At 37.9% G+C, this 14,878-nt stretch overlaps 1 protein-coding gene across 6 annotated transcripts in view; it reads right to left on the reverse strand.

Moving 5' to 3' along the window:
• Positions 1 to 14,878, reverse strand: part of LOC131253394 (UTP--glucose-1-phosphate uridylyltransferase 3, chloroplastic) — a 72,251-nt gene that overhangs the window by 36,175 nt on the left and 21,198 nt on the right. For all 6 annotated transcript variants that reach the window (XM_058254362.1, XM_058254361.1, XM_058254359.1 and 3 more), the window contains exons 7-8: positions 14,580 to 14,746; positions 3,836 to 3,994 (exon numbers count right to left, since the gene is read on the reverse strand). In XM_058254362.1, the coding sequence (XP_058110345.1) occupies positions 3,836 to 3,994; positions 14,580 to 14,746 (326 nt within the window). The remainder of the gene's footprint in view (positions 1 to 3,835; positions 3,995 to 14,579; positions 14,747 to 14,878) is intronic.

The raw sequence follows: 14,878 nt of genomic DNA on the forward strand, positions 1-14,878 counted from the left end.
CAGAATCTGGCCTTGCAAGAGGGCTGAAACTTCGACGGAGCACCAAGTGCGGACCGGAACACAGATCGAGTTGAAACTTAGTGGTTGTGTGGCGCAGCCCTGGCCGACCAGACCCAAGTTAGGGTTTTTTTGGTTCGTGGGCCTGACACACATGCGGACAACCCTCAGCACACGTGCGTCAGGCCTGGCCTGCTGTCCACACATGCGGGCTGGCTTCAGGTTCATTCTCTCCTCTCTTTCACTCCTCTCTTACTTGATTTCCCTAACTCTAACCCTAGATTGTCTTAAATCCCAATTTGTATGCCCTTTTCTTCGACCCTAAGGTTCCCCGAATTGAAACCTGTGAATCTCTTGGGTTTGGGAAATATTTTTGTGCGTGTGTGGATGAATTTACTCTCCTTTGAGCAGTATTTGGTCTATAACTTTAATTGGTCCAGCCCTAGTATACGTAGGCCTGGACCCGCATAGATTCCCCTTAATTGAGTGCTTGACTTTATGTGAGATGTGGAATTTTGTGTGATTGTTTTGAACTAGTATGATCTAAAGCTTGAAATCTCGCATATCATGTTTAAAATTTCATGTCCTGCATCACTCCTGCACCACCTAACCACCATCTCCATTTCAGAATTTGACTTTCAAATGCTTTCATTTTTTTCTCTTCTTCCACAACACCCAAATCAAAAGAAAATGCACCCTCTATTACTTTCATTTTAAATAGCAGTTATGATAGGCCACATCACGACCATATCAACCTCCCCATTTACGCGATACGGGTTTGAACGAGTCCATTACAAAAACAAAAACAAAAGGGATGTATCAACTCGTATTAGTGCCATTACAACTGATATGACCATAAAGGCCCCAATTTGAACTTTTTATTTCATTTTTTTTCCAATCATTTTTCCACTTCTTTCTTCATTTCAACCATGGAGAAAGATTAGAAACTAGTTTTAGTCTAGATCTAGGTCTGTTTTGAGGATTAAAAGTTAAAACACAAGCTTTTAGTGGGATTCGAAAAATTGAAGCAGAATCAACCATTCTAGGAAATATTGGAAGAGGGGTCCACCAATACTTTTTTCTTTGTTGTTTTCCTTTTTCATCTTCTTTTTATTGTATTTATATGTAATGGGTCCTAATCCACCAAATCATTCCCCATTTTTGTTCAACTAGGACCTATTTATTTGGTTGATTTCAATAGGTCAAGCAAACAGACGTCATTCTTATCTACGAACAGTCTAATACATCATTGTATACATGTTAAAAGCATTTTAAAAAATGATACATTCTTGCGCTATACATTTTTTTGCTATTTCCCAGAAAAATAAAATAAAATAAAAATTTGAAGATTTTTCGTGCCAAACAAAAATGGCCAACACAGGCCTGTTCATTTGATACAGTCAGATACACCCCGCTTCCAATTGTTTTTTAATCCAGCCGATATGCCCACTAATATTGTCACTAAAAACCTTGGTTACTCTTGATTACCTTCATTTAGACCACTACTTCAGAATGGAAGGAGCCATCAATGAAAAGTAGACGATAAGAAAGACCAAACCTTCTAAGTAAACATTCAATGAGTAAATAAGTCCCCTGATCATATCCACTAATAGAAAAACATGTATAATGGATGCGAAACACCTACATACAGCCTCGGAGTGGGCCCCATGAAAGCAAAGTGAGGCAGACTCCATGATCTCAGTGAAGTGGAACCTACAAATTGTCCAATCAGATTATTGGGCCCAAGATCTGTCTAATCAATGATTCAGGCTCCTCAATCTGTCTAGACAGTTTTTGTGTGCCCCTAATGGTGGTTTTGTTGATCTATGGGCCACAGGGTGGTACGATTGATCAGTGGGCCCATACATCAACAAACTTGGGGCTATTTTCTATATTAGCAATTGGTTAATTAATTATTGGGCAAGTTTCCCTTTACTATTTTCTTCACTTATATTGCAGACTGCAGGCCACTTTTCATGTAGCTGACCCCAATTAATTGGGATACGGCTTACATGATGATGATGATATAGAAGGCCAATTTTAAAGCACCAAATTGTGTCCAAATAACACGAAATTGGACCGCTTTGAAAGCCTATTGAGTTATTTTCAAATAAGCCCAAGATATGGCGATTCTGATGTGGATTGAGCTACGACCCATAAATGATATACATGCATGGTTGTGATGGGATTAGGGATATTACAGTTTTCTTTTCTTTTCTTTTAACCTGCGGATCTTTCCTACAGGTGATGCTTCTTTGCTAGAAGTTTGACTCTTGTAGATGGTGCAGTAAGACGCTGAACAAGCATGATTTGGAAAGATTCAAACATCTATCCTATTTTTCCCTTCCATCCCCTATCCTTCAACCTACAAATTGTCTTCATCTATGTTTATAACTTTTCCATATCTTGTGATGCGTCACACCTCTAAACCAATCTGCAGTGCAAATAATCAAGGCTACAAAGACCACAGCTGGAAGGAACAAAATTAGAAGAACAAACTAGAGGAGTTGTAAACTAGAAAGAGTGCAAACTAGAAAATAATACAATCATACAAAATTACCATTTGAAGATCCAAAATATATAAACCATTAGATGGTAGAGAAGATAGCTTCTAGTCTCTGAAACAGGGACACGGAACTTCTTCAAAATGGTGCCATGTCAACGTGTGCACGTATCCAAGGGACAGAAACTCATGACATCATATAAGAAACTAAGTTGGCATCATATAAGAAACTAACTTATGCAGCTTAATAGCAGAAACGAGGAAACTGTAGACCACTAATTCTTCCATAGTCCTCTTGCAACAGCCATTTGTTGGGGTTTCTTCAATTCATTCAGTATTGAAAGGATGATGACAGGAGAGAGAGCCCCCACATGCTTCGTGGATGTTGTCACTTCTAGCAGGATTATAGTACATGCAAAGAGCGGAACAATAGAGCCTTCATTGATAAAATACAGCTTTGTCCATGCAGGTTTCTCTAAAGCGAATGAGAGGTAGCCTTTTGGGTGCAGAGCCGAAGGGTTGGGCAAGAGGAGGCTCTCCCAATTGGGGTGTACTTTTCGTCTACATGTGGTTAGAAGATGGCTTGTCATCTACCACTTGCTTCTTTTTTCTGTTTTGGCTTAGGTGTAGTGTTGTGGCATTCTTAATGAAGTTATCATTCTCAAATAAAAAAGAAGATAAAGTTTTACTTTTGGGGTCCTTTGTGTATAAGTAAATGACTTATCGGTTTACTATTTTTGCAATTTATCTTTGGGATTTTTACAAATAGATAACAACAGTAAACTATTAAAATACAATGTACTTATTTAACATATTTGCATGGACATGTCAGCCAATCTAACTTTTAATGGTACCATGTCCAACACCAACACAAATCAACATCCAAAATACATGATTCTAGCATTAAGTATATTAGAAAAGATTTTCAGATAAATAATATAAAACCCTACGTAAAGGCAAACCAAGGAAACAAAATACTGATTACAATTATATTTTTATTTTTATTGATGACAACAAATAATTATAATTTGATGATTGTATCACTATAAGAAGCTCAGTTCGTAACAAAAGGTGTTAATTTCATCAATTAGAATGATTGATGTGCATAACATGACTTGGTACTTTCACCTGAAAAAAAAAAAAAATCAAATATTTACTTAGACCGACAATATGGTCTGATACACAAATTTTTTAGTCGTTACCAACAATCTTTAGCATTCACAACCCAAAGGTACAGTTTTCTCAAAATAGTGGAGTTACCATGAACAGTGTAAACACAAAACATGTAAGCAAATTTCAAAGAATAACAGAAGCTTCAAAGGAGAAACAATATACCTATGCCGCATTCCAAGATGGTCCACATATACAATAGGCTTTTTGAGATTCAGTACCATCCCTGGTAGGCTGGTTGCATTTTTATTGGATCCAACTTTCTCAGCAGAAGCTAAATCAACGTATAGAATGTTTGTATTAGCAGGGAACTCTGCCTGCAAGCTTAAAACCAATAAACGAGGTTCATATTGAAGTTTCTTCAAGAAATCTTAATAAAGGAAAAATCAGTAAAACATACCTCATTGGCCACAATCAAAAGATTAAAATGTGTTGAGAAAATGTTGAGAAAAGGGAGATGTAATAAAATAACAGACTAAGAGGGAGCCACAAAGAAAATTGAGGAAACAAGGAATGAAAAAATGCATGACTAGTCATAAAGGCGTCACAACTTAGCACTCCATATCAAAGTCTGGAGACACCCAAAATATAACAGCATCAATTAGCAATGAATCCAATGGGAGTACTAAAAATAGTTCATAGTGTTCAATTGATTACAGTACATATGGATTATGGACTCTTTCAAATGGTAACCAAATCACATGTCCAAAGAACACGATCTAGGATAATTACCTATAGCACATTCTACAAATACATACAACACCAATGCACACATTCACAACATGCATCTATAACGCAAGAATAACATCCATATCATGGTATTCAAAATTGGTTACGTAACAGCCGTAAGGGTCATTACGTAACAGTAACAATCATAACCATTACGCGTTACGGGGCCGAAACGGCTGTTACAAACAAACAAACAAACAAACAAACAAACAAAAAAAAAAAAAAAAACCAAGAAGAAGTAGTAACAACCCCGTAACAGTCTCATAATGGTCCAGAAAACAAATTTTTCAAAAATAAAAAAGAGGCCGTTATGGCCTATATCATAATGGGTAACGGCGGGGGTCATTATGACCACCGTTACCATTATGGAACATCTCGATCCATATACAAGCACCCGTGCAAAATACTTGATTAAGATACAAAAGGCGGAAAGGGCTTCGACAGCCATGCCTTTTTTTTTCTTTGTTGAGAGGTTTACCATGACCAGTTTGACATCATCAGTCGGCCGATATAATCAAGTATCGCAAGTCATCGATATGAAACCATATTGTAGTTGCCATTCTTGCTAATATCCGTGATAATATCGCACAATATCACAATTTATTGCCAATATCGCGATATGTATCAATATCTCATCGCGGCCCTTTATAAAATTCTACGTTTAACAATGTTTTTGTTGATACCGTTGATACATCTTGATACCATGCGACACCAACTGCCCGTACCCAAAAAAATTTGAAGAAACCCCAAAAAAATCTCATTTTTTTTCCCCCACTTCTAAACCCTTTTTGACCTAATTTTGAAGTCTATCTTGTAGAAAAACTGAATTATTTGGCCGAAATGAATATCAATTTGTTTTATTTTATTAAATCAGTGGAATTAAGTTTCAAATCCATGATTTTGCATACAAACAAAATCATGGATTTGAAGCTTTGATTTAAGGATTTGGGGGAAATTTCATTTCCCCAATTTTACCCAATTAAATTGTAATCTGATTATGGAAAGATGAAATAAAACATGTTGGAGGTTGATACACAAATTCATGGTGGTTAGGTGTTTTTCACAAAAAAAAAGGACTTTTTAATCAAAAAATATTAAAAACTTAAAAAATAATAAATTTTTTCGAAAAATTTACTTTGATCAGCAATTAGGAGTGTCTGCTAATAATAGTATCAAATAAACTCTAATTTGGGGATTTCAAAATTTTTGAGGGAAACTGGGAAATATCCAAATTTTCATTAATTTCACCCATTTAAATTACAATTAGACTATGAAAAAAATGAAATCGAAGATGTTGGAGGCTGATCTACATGTTCATGGTGGTTTAGAGAATTTTTGAAAAAAAATAATAATTTTTTAGTTAAAAATATTTAAAAATTAATAATAATTTTTTTTTTTGGAAATTCCACTTTGATCAACTATTAATTAGCCCAAATTTGCAAGAATTTAAGAGAGCTTGCTGATAATATCATCAGATACACTCTGATTTGGGGATTTGAGGAAATTGGAAATTTCCAAAATTTCCCTAATTTCACCCATTTAAATTGCAATTAGAATATGAAAAAATGAAATTGAACATATTGGAAGTTGATCTATAAATTCATAATAATTTTGGAGTTTATTGGAAAAGAAATTAATTTATTAATTAAAAATAATTTAAAATAATCCAAAATTTCTAGTTTGAACGGCAGTTAATTAGCCTTAATATCTATGGATGTAGTACAATGAATATGCTAACATGGCGGTTTGCTTAATATAGTTTTGCAAGTAGAAAAAGGAAGGCAACTTGACATTGGATAACAGCATGGGACTCCTCTTCTCAATAATCGACTCGGGTTCCGGTGCAATTATTATGGGCACATATCGAAGAGTAGAAGGGTGTCCCGCATGAAGGAATACTTAGCGAGAGGATATCGAAATGTTGTCAATTGCCCAAGTGTTCTAAAAAGGGTCAGAGCAGAAGGATATCAAAATGTTGTCAATTGCCCAAGTGTTGAAAAAATGAGTGAAGATTAGAGATAATCATGCTGTGAGAGAGAGAGAGAGAGAGAGAGAGAGGAAGTTTAGGGAGGAGTTAGCAAGGCCAAGATCGGGCCTTAAAGATGTAAAAGAAGTAGATGAGTATGAGGATGATCCTGAATATAGACACGTTGTTTAGGAGTCATTACGGGATGGTCCTAGGTGTCGTTTCTTTGGGGGCTAGGGCATAATAGTGTGCGGATGCCAGATGTACCTTCAAATCCGGTGATGTATATAAAGAGGAGGGAGAGCAGAATAGACTATAGGAATTGTAGAGTAGGGGGGACATGAGGAAGAGGATGGGGAAGTTCATCTCTTCTTCTTTTTCTTTTTTTCTTTTCTTTTCTTTTCTTTTCTTTTTTTTTTCTTTTTTCCTTTTCTTTTTTTTTTTCTTTTTTTTTTTTGGAGAAATGACAACATTTTATTCAAAGGGCTCGAAAACGAGCAAAGAATACAACACCCACAAAGAAACAACACCCACAAAGAGACAAATCATGGCCAACACTCTAAAAAGTAGGAGATTTTTCTAATGACCTCCTCTGATGCAGGAGGAGGATTCCTAAAGCAACATCTATTTCTCACTCCCTAATAGCCCAAACCACCGCCATAATTAGGAGCATCCATCTAACTTTGTTGGTCTTCCCCACACGTCCTCCATGCCATGCCCATAAAAGGTCTTCAACTGACCACAGCATCACTCAACACGTGTGGTCCGCTGACAGGAAATGACTCCACACCTTCCCAGCAAACTGGCAATGGGTAATATGTGATTGATGGTCTCTTCATTTGCCATGCACATGAGACAAATATTGGGAAGGATCATTGCTCTTCTGTTCAAATTATCTAACGCAGGATTCTCTTGGATAAACCAACCGAACAAACACCACCACCCAAGTAGGGGCCCCGTAAAACCAATGATTGAAAGGAAGAAGGGGGGACCACTGCCTCATGCCAGATACTATGCCAAATAAAGACTTGATCGAGAAGGTTCCAGTAGAATTATCAACCCCCACCATCGAGTCTTCCACATGCATCTCTATCTTAACTCGGGGCCTCAAGCAAACCACCATACTCCTCGATCTCAGAGTCTAAAAGATTCCTGTGACAAGGAGGCACCCACACAATCGAATCCCCCAAGATTGAAAACACTCCACAACGGAGACAAAGTGATCAGGGGTCAACTGATTAAACATGATCACTGAAATGCAATATGGGGGTCAGGGTATGGTGCCACCCACACCACATGAGATTATGGAAAAGTAGTTAAGTTAAATGACGAGATCACTGAGATGCAATGTTATGTTGATGAGTTGAGGCCACCATGGGAGACATGTGGGGTCATTTTGATGTGTGACGAGTAGATGGGACCAATGAGGATGTCCGCCATAAATTCCATGCTCTACTATAAGGGAAGAACCGAATTCTTAAAGTCCATTGATGGAAGTAATGAAATTAAAAACTCAAGTTACATTTATGGGATGATGACAGATGTCATGAAAGAAGTTAAGAGGAAAAACATCATATAGTTTGTCATAGATAATGGGAGCACATTTATAGAGGCGGAAGAGTTAATGAAAAAGTACTTGTATTAGACCCCATGCGCAGCCCATTGCATACATTGAATGCCTAAGGCGATTGGAGATAGGCCTTCAGTGAAGAGTATGATTGCCGATTCCTGGTTTCACTACAATCACACCTGGCTATTGGCTGAGATGTGCGAGAGTTGTGTTGGGGATATAGTGTAGCCTAGGGCAACACAGTTTGCACAAATTTCATTGCCTTGTACAGCCTCCTGAAACACATGCAGGGGCTAAGGGAGCTCTTTAACTATACGGAGTATTTCAAGTGCAATCAGACCGGCAAGAAAGCAGCATGGAGGACTAAGGAACTTATTTTGAGCAGCTCCTTCTAGGACTACGTGTGAGGTTTGGTGGGTATTTTGGAGCCCATATATACAGTGCTAAAGACGGTGGATAATGACACATCCAGTATGGGTTCCTTGGATAATGACACATGTAATGTCATTAAGGCTAAAGCCCATTCATATAAACGGGTGCATGAAATAATTGATGACTGTTGGGAAATGACTCTCGAGCACCCACTTCACAAGATTGGTAAGTAATTAGATAAGTAAGATTCAATTTTCCATATGTTTCAATATTTTACTAGTTATTTGCATAACATGGACTTATAGGGTTCTTTTCTTGTACTAATATATGAATACATGCACCATGTTGGATTTCAACATACTTCCTGAAACCCAAGTACCACTACAACCACAAACTTGCCAAGAATAACAACTTAAAGAAGGCGATGCATGATGTATATAAGAAGTTATTCCCCAACTCTCCGGGGAAGCCACTTTTGGCAATAAGGTAAACATGTTTTGCATTTAGCTCTTTTCTAAGTTCTTGTAATGCTTTATACACATTAATATTAAATGCCATCAACAAATTGTCGCCTTCCATGATGCAAAGGGAATGTTTGGGTGCTAAGCCGCGAGATCATCAAGGAAGACGACGACGTCGTGTAAGTTGTACATTAGTTAAAATCTTAATAGTTAGTTTTCATATTTCAATACTACATATGGAACTAAGGGAAAAGTGATAAATTTCATAGATGAATGGTGGGCAATGTATGTGAGCGACCGTGAGACATTACAGCAAATGGCTATCCACATGCTCGAACAAATGGTGTCCTTATCACCAAGTGAAAGAAACTGGAACACCTACTCTTTCATTCACACCAAGCGGAACAGAGAAGGTTATGAGAAGCTTTAGGAGTCAACTTATTGCCATAATAACATGAAGTTACGAGAGATGTTGCTACATGTAAAAGGTAGAAGAAAAGTAGATGACCCATTGGACTTAATGATGATCAGCAATGTTTGAAATATCAATATCGCACAATGTATCGCACCCTTGGGATACAGATACATATCGGTTATCGCACGGGATATATCATTTGTATCGGATAATTTATCACACTTTTTGAGAAACATTGGGAAAATGGTTGAATTTTTTAATGAAACATTAGGGATTGTTAAAAAAGACCTTAATACACACTTTTAAATCATAACATCTATTTAAAAAAATAATTATAAAAAAAAAAAGTGCATATAATAGGTTTCCTTTGTATAGGGTCATAAGTTATGCATTGTCTAACTGAACTAATGTAACTATATGTAAATTGAATGCATAACATTTATAAATGTATCAAGACATGTATGAAAACACAACCAATTCATTGAAAAGCAAGAGAAGTAAAAATTGAGAAATGTACATCATGGTGGTGCCCATAGAGCAACATCCAATACACAATAAGAAATTGAAGACAATGACGTACAATATACAGTGAGACACCAAAAATGGACAATCTCATAATTGCACAGATTCCTACAATCAAAATGGAACATCAAAGGCACTTGGTTTTGTTTTGGATTATTTGATCAATGCAATTTTGGCATGGTAGTCCATTAAATGTGAAACAGTGGTGAATAGACAATTCAGATTGGTCATTGTATATCCACACCATCCATCTGTTTTTCCAGATTATTTTAGGACATGGGCCCAAAAATGAGCCAACAAATGTTTCAGGTGGACCACACCATAGGACACGGTGGTCATTGAACTTCCACCATTAAAAGCTTCCTGGCATGCACTGTAATGTTTATTGACCATCCAACCTATTGATAAGGTCATAAAGATCTAGATGAAAGACAAAAACAAATATCACCTTGATGTAAAACTTTTGTGGCCAACAAAAGGTTTTCAATGGTCATTAATCACTGTTTCCTATACTGTGGTCCACCTAAAACTTATCTTATTCATTTTTGGGATCATGGCATAAAATAAGCTGAAAAAACATATGAACGGCGTAGATATACAATTCATACATCGAGGTGGGCCCTACGGTCAGGGCCACCCACATCGTTGGTACCAGGGACTCACCCAAGTTGTGCTTGAACGCGGATTAGGTGTTACCTGGGTAACAGCTTAGTGGGTGTTACCTTTACCGTAGGGCCCACCTTGTTGACGTTTTGTATATCCACTCTGTCCATTCATTTTTCCAACACAGTTTAGGACAAGTTGTTAAAAATTAAGCATATCCAAATCTTAGGTGGACCACACCACAAGAAACAGTGATGATTAAATAGTCACCATTAAAAACTTTCCAAGGCCCACTTCAAACAAATCCATAACATTTATTTTCCATCCAACCCGTTGATAAGGTCAAACAGAAATGAATGAAGGGAAAATACAAAGATTAGCTTCATCTAAAACTTTTGTGGCCTACAAAAAGCTTTTTATAATTATTCATCACTTTTTTCTAGTGGTGTAGTCCACTAGAGATTTGGATATGCATAAATTTTGGGATAACGTCCTTGAATGAGCTAAGAAAACAGATGGACGGCGTGGCTATGGATAAAAATCATCAAGGACATCATCCGTACCTAGTAACAGACGGACAGACCTATCAAGGGTTGTATGGGGCCCGCCATTCATATATGTTTTATCCACGCCGCCCATCCATTTTGACATATCATTTTACGGCATGATCCTAAAAAAGAGGGAGATTGAAGGCTCCAGTGGACCACACCACATTAAACAGTGGTGATTGAGTTATTGTCCATCCAACTTGTTCAAAATGTCATAGGGCCCATTGTGATGGTTATTTGGCCATCCAACCTGTTCATAAGGTCACATGGACCTGAATGAAGGTAAAAAAATGAATATCAGCTTGATCTAAAACTTTTGTCCCTACCGAAAAGTTACCAATGGTAAGCATTCAGTCTCCACTGCTTCCTGTGGTGTGGTCCACTTTAGGCTTAAAAATGCCTCGTTTTTGGACTCATACCCTAAAATGATCTTCCATAATGAATGGACGGATTGAATAAAACATATACATCAAGGTGGACCCCACAAAGCCCATGATAGGATCGTTCGTCCTAAGCTAACGCAATGCACCCGTGTCCGTAAAAGGCTTTCAAAGCCAATTTTCGAACAAATTGCAAACAGAATGGGTTTTGGACCTTCCGAACCCTAAAATCTCTCAAAAAAATCCCTAAAATCCCTCAATCAAACCCAAATCTCCAAGGGTTACACAGATTTCTTGCAGAAATCTCCTTCGCAATTTGAATCGAGCATCTATTCGAAGAAAAAAAAAAAAGGAAATTGAGATTTTGTGGAACTTACGACGCACCACTATGGATCAATCAAGTGGCCCACCAAATTCTACTTCCGATCACACAATCTTCTTCTACCGGTACCGATTCTGGATTGAATGATTTTCCCTTTTTTTTTTCTTTTTTTGGTGATATCGCAAAAAATCGTGCAATATATCGCACGATACATAGAAATCTTTTTTTTTAATAATTTCTGAAGGGTTTCCGACAGGTTTCATGTCGCTAGCCAATGATAACAATAAAGTTGGCCAATATATCGGCCGATAGTATTGATATTATGAACACCGACAATCAGTCATCCTACATACCACAACGCAAATACAAAGGACCAACTTTGCAAGTGGGTTAAGTCAAATGAGTTGGATCGAGCAAATGGCCAACCAAAACCACAGGTAACAAAGGAGGTAACGTGATAGGGCATCAATGTTGACACTCATGTAGAGGAGGCTAGATCTCCTCCCAAAGCTTTCGATCCATTGATGAGGAATACAGAAGGCAGGCAGTAGCAATCATTGTCCCATGGGACACATGGTGGCCACTCTATCCAACACAAAGCAATACACATAATGATGGAGGTGATAGGCTTGTCATGATGATGACGATGGTGATGATTGTGGTGGCGGTGGGGATGATGGCAGCGCTAATGTACTTGACGAGAGTGAAACTCAACCTACGAGTGAGAGTCGGAGTCAGGGTGAGAATGAGAGTTAGAGTTAGAGACCTCTTTAGCCCGTTCACTCGAGAGAAGGATTTTGATCACACCACCCAAAACCAAGACCATGGTTCTCGTCCACAAACCCCGTATTATCCAAAATACGACTTATACTCATCATTTTCTTAAGAAGTAGTTAAGTGGGTCATAGGACTTCTTAGCACAGAGCATGGGATTCATGGACGTTGGTGGTGCGCAGGATAGCTCTAGTTCTATTCCACAAAATCATTATGGATATGGATCATATGGTGGCTATGGACCTCGTGGATATATGCAAGCAACTCCAGCAATTACGGCACACGATTTTTCGACTACAAGTAGGAGTTCACTCTTGCATATGGGTAACAATGTCCATAGCATGGCTATGGGCAGATGTATTCAGGAAATTCTTATGTAACCACCCCATATCCAACTCCAAATCCATATCCAACTTCGAATCCATATCAGCCACAGACAATCATGATTACACAATACCCACAGATGGGCGTATTGATCAAATTTAGAAAGGATGAGTACCAGCATTATGTCAGAAAGTATCTTCACTAGTATCACTCTACTATAACCTGGGCACAGTCTTGTCGATTTGTGGAGGAGCGGTACGATAGCCAGCCTCATTGTGATCAAGATGATTTTAAGCCACCGCACAACTGCATGCAAGTCTAAGGCACAATTACACACATCATAGGTATATTTCTATTTGTGTACTTCTTCTATTACTTTTGAATGTATTGTTTGTGTTTTCATACATGCCTTCCTAGATTTATAAATAATAGGAATTGATTTTGAATATAGTTGCATCACTTCATTTAAACAACACATGGATTAGGACCCCATAAAAAGGAAACCTATAGATAGGAATTGATTTTGAATATAGTTGCATCACTTCAATTAGACAACACATATATTAGGACCCCATAGACAGGAAAACTATTATGTGCACTTTTTTTGGTGATCTTTTGAATTCTAAGTGTGTATTGATGTCCTCTTTAACATCCCCTAAAGTTTCATTGAAAAATTCGAGCAATTTCCCAATGTTTCCCAAAAACAGCGATACATTACGCAATACATCTGATATTTCCCACACAATAGCCATTACGTTTCATATCCCAAGGGTGCGATACATCCATCGATAGCTGATACGAAAAACATTGACCACAACCATGCCATTAAGGGGGCCAATGGGCCAACTAGCCTGCCTGACCTGGCCTTGGGCCAGGCTTGAACCTCCTATCCTGGCCTATGGACTGGGCTTGGGCTTTGCATGCGTGGCCCGATCAATTTTCGCATCAAGCTTAGGCTCAAGTCACTTTAGCCTAGTCTGGCCTGGCCCAACTTTATACATGAATGTGTTATAGTCCACAAATGTATCATTTCAATCCTTGATTAGGCAATCCATCTATCTTGAATGTAGACCATTGGCTTCATTGATCTAAATGTCTATTTCTTTGTGCATCTATGATCCACTTGATGAACGGATAGCTTAGGAACCTTCAAGTGGGAATCAGGGATTTTAACAATTTTCAGGCCGGATCAGGCCCAAGCTCAACCAATTTTTTCAAGCTTGGGCTTGGGTTTACTGTGCTAGGCCCATGCCGGGCTTCGGACCGGGTCCTGGTGTCCTGTCGGACCCGAGTCTTAGGTATCCTGCTGGGCCCAGGCCTACCCTGGACCAGCCCATTCCCACCCTCACAAGTCATTGCTAATACCTAACAGTGGTTAAGGGCATCATACAAGAAAGTTATCATATTTTGTATAAGTCAATATAACCAAATATAGCTTATGAAAGATACAGGGAAATAACACTGTTTTCTTACAATTGAACCACAAATGATACAGCCAGTGTAACATGGTTCTGCCACCTTAGAAACAAACAAATCGTTTTAGAACTCAAACCTGACCACAACCAGTTTCCTTTGGGTGGTCAGTCCAAACCTTTCAAACCAGCTGTTCAACTAGTCTGACCGATGACTTTCATGTTTAGGATAAATAAATAAAATGAAAAGCACTGAACAACAAAATGCCCATAGCACAGGACACTGTGTTTTCCTCCTAAGAAGTTGTCATAGGTTTGAACCCTATCCAACTTATTTTAAGCTGTATCCATTAAAATATTAACAGCTAGGCCTTCTTGTCGAACCTGAAATTAAAAATTAAACAGATATTGCATAAACAATGAAGGAACTCATCACTTCATACAACGAATCCTAAAATGACTTGATACTAGGAAAATGGTTCTGCAACTTATATGACAAGCAATCATGTACCTGTTAGGAGAATTAGGCGCATATGTGATGCCAAACTTTTCAAACTCGGTGTATTCAATACATGTTAGACCATATGCCCATTGACCATCAAGGTTCTTTTTCTCAATAAGAACATTAATTCCTTCTGTAGCTCCAATTTTCCGCTCACAGGATGCAAACCCTAATTTCTGAAACAAGTCATATATGTTAAAAAATTGTACAACAAGAATCTATAGAGCCACATTAATAATCATAACCACCAGAGGTATTCTTTGAAAATTTTTTACTTAAAAATGAAATTTAAGAGAATGATTGCAGAC

Source organism: Magnolia sinica, chromosome 8 (genome assembly GCF_029962835.1).
Source record: "Magnolia sinica isolate HGM2019 chromosome 8, MsV1, whole genome shotgun sequence".
Classification (NCBI taxonomy): domain Eukaryota; kingdom Viridiplantae; phylum Streptophyta; class Magnoliopsida; order Magnoliales; family Magnoliaceae; genus Magnolia; species Magnolia sinica.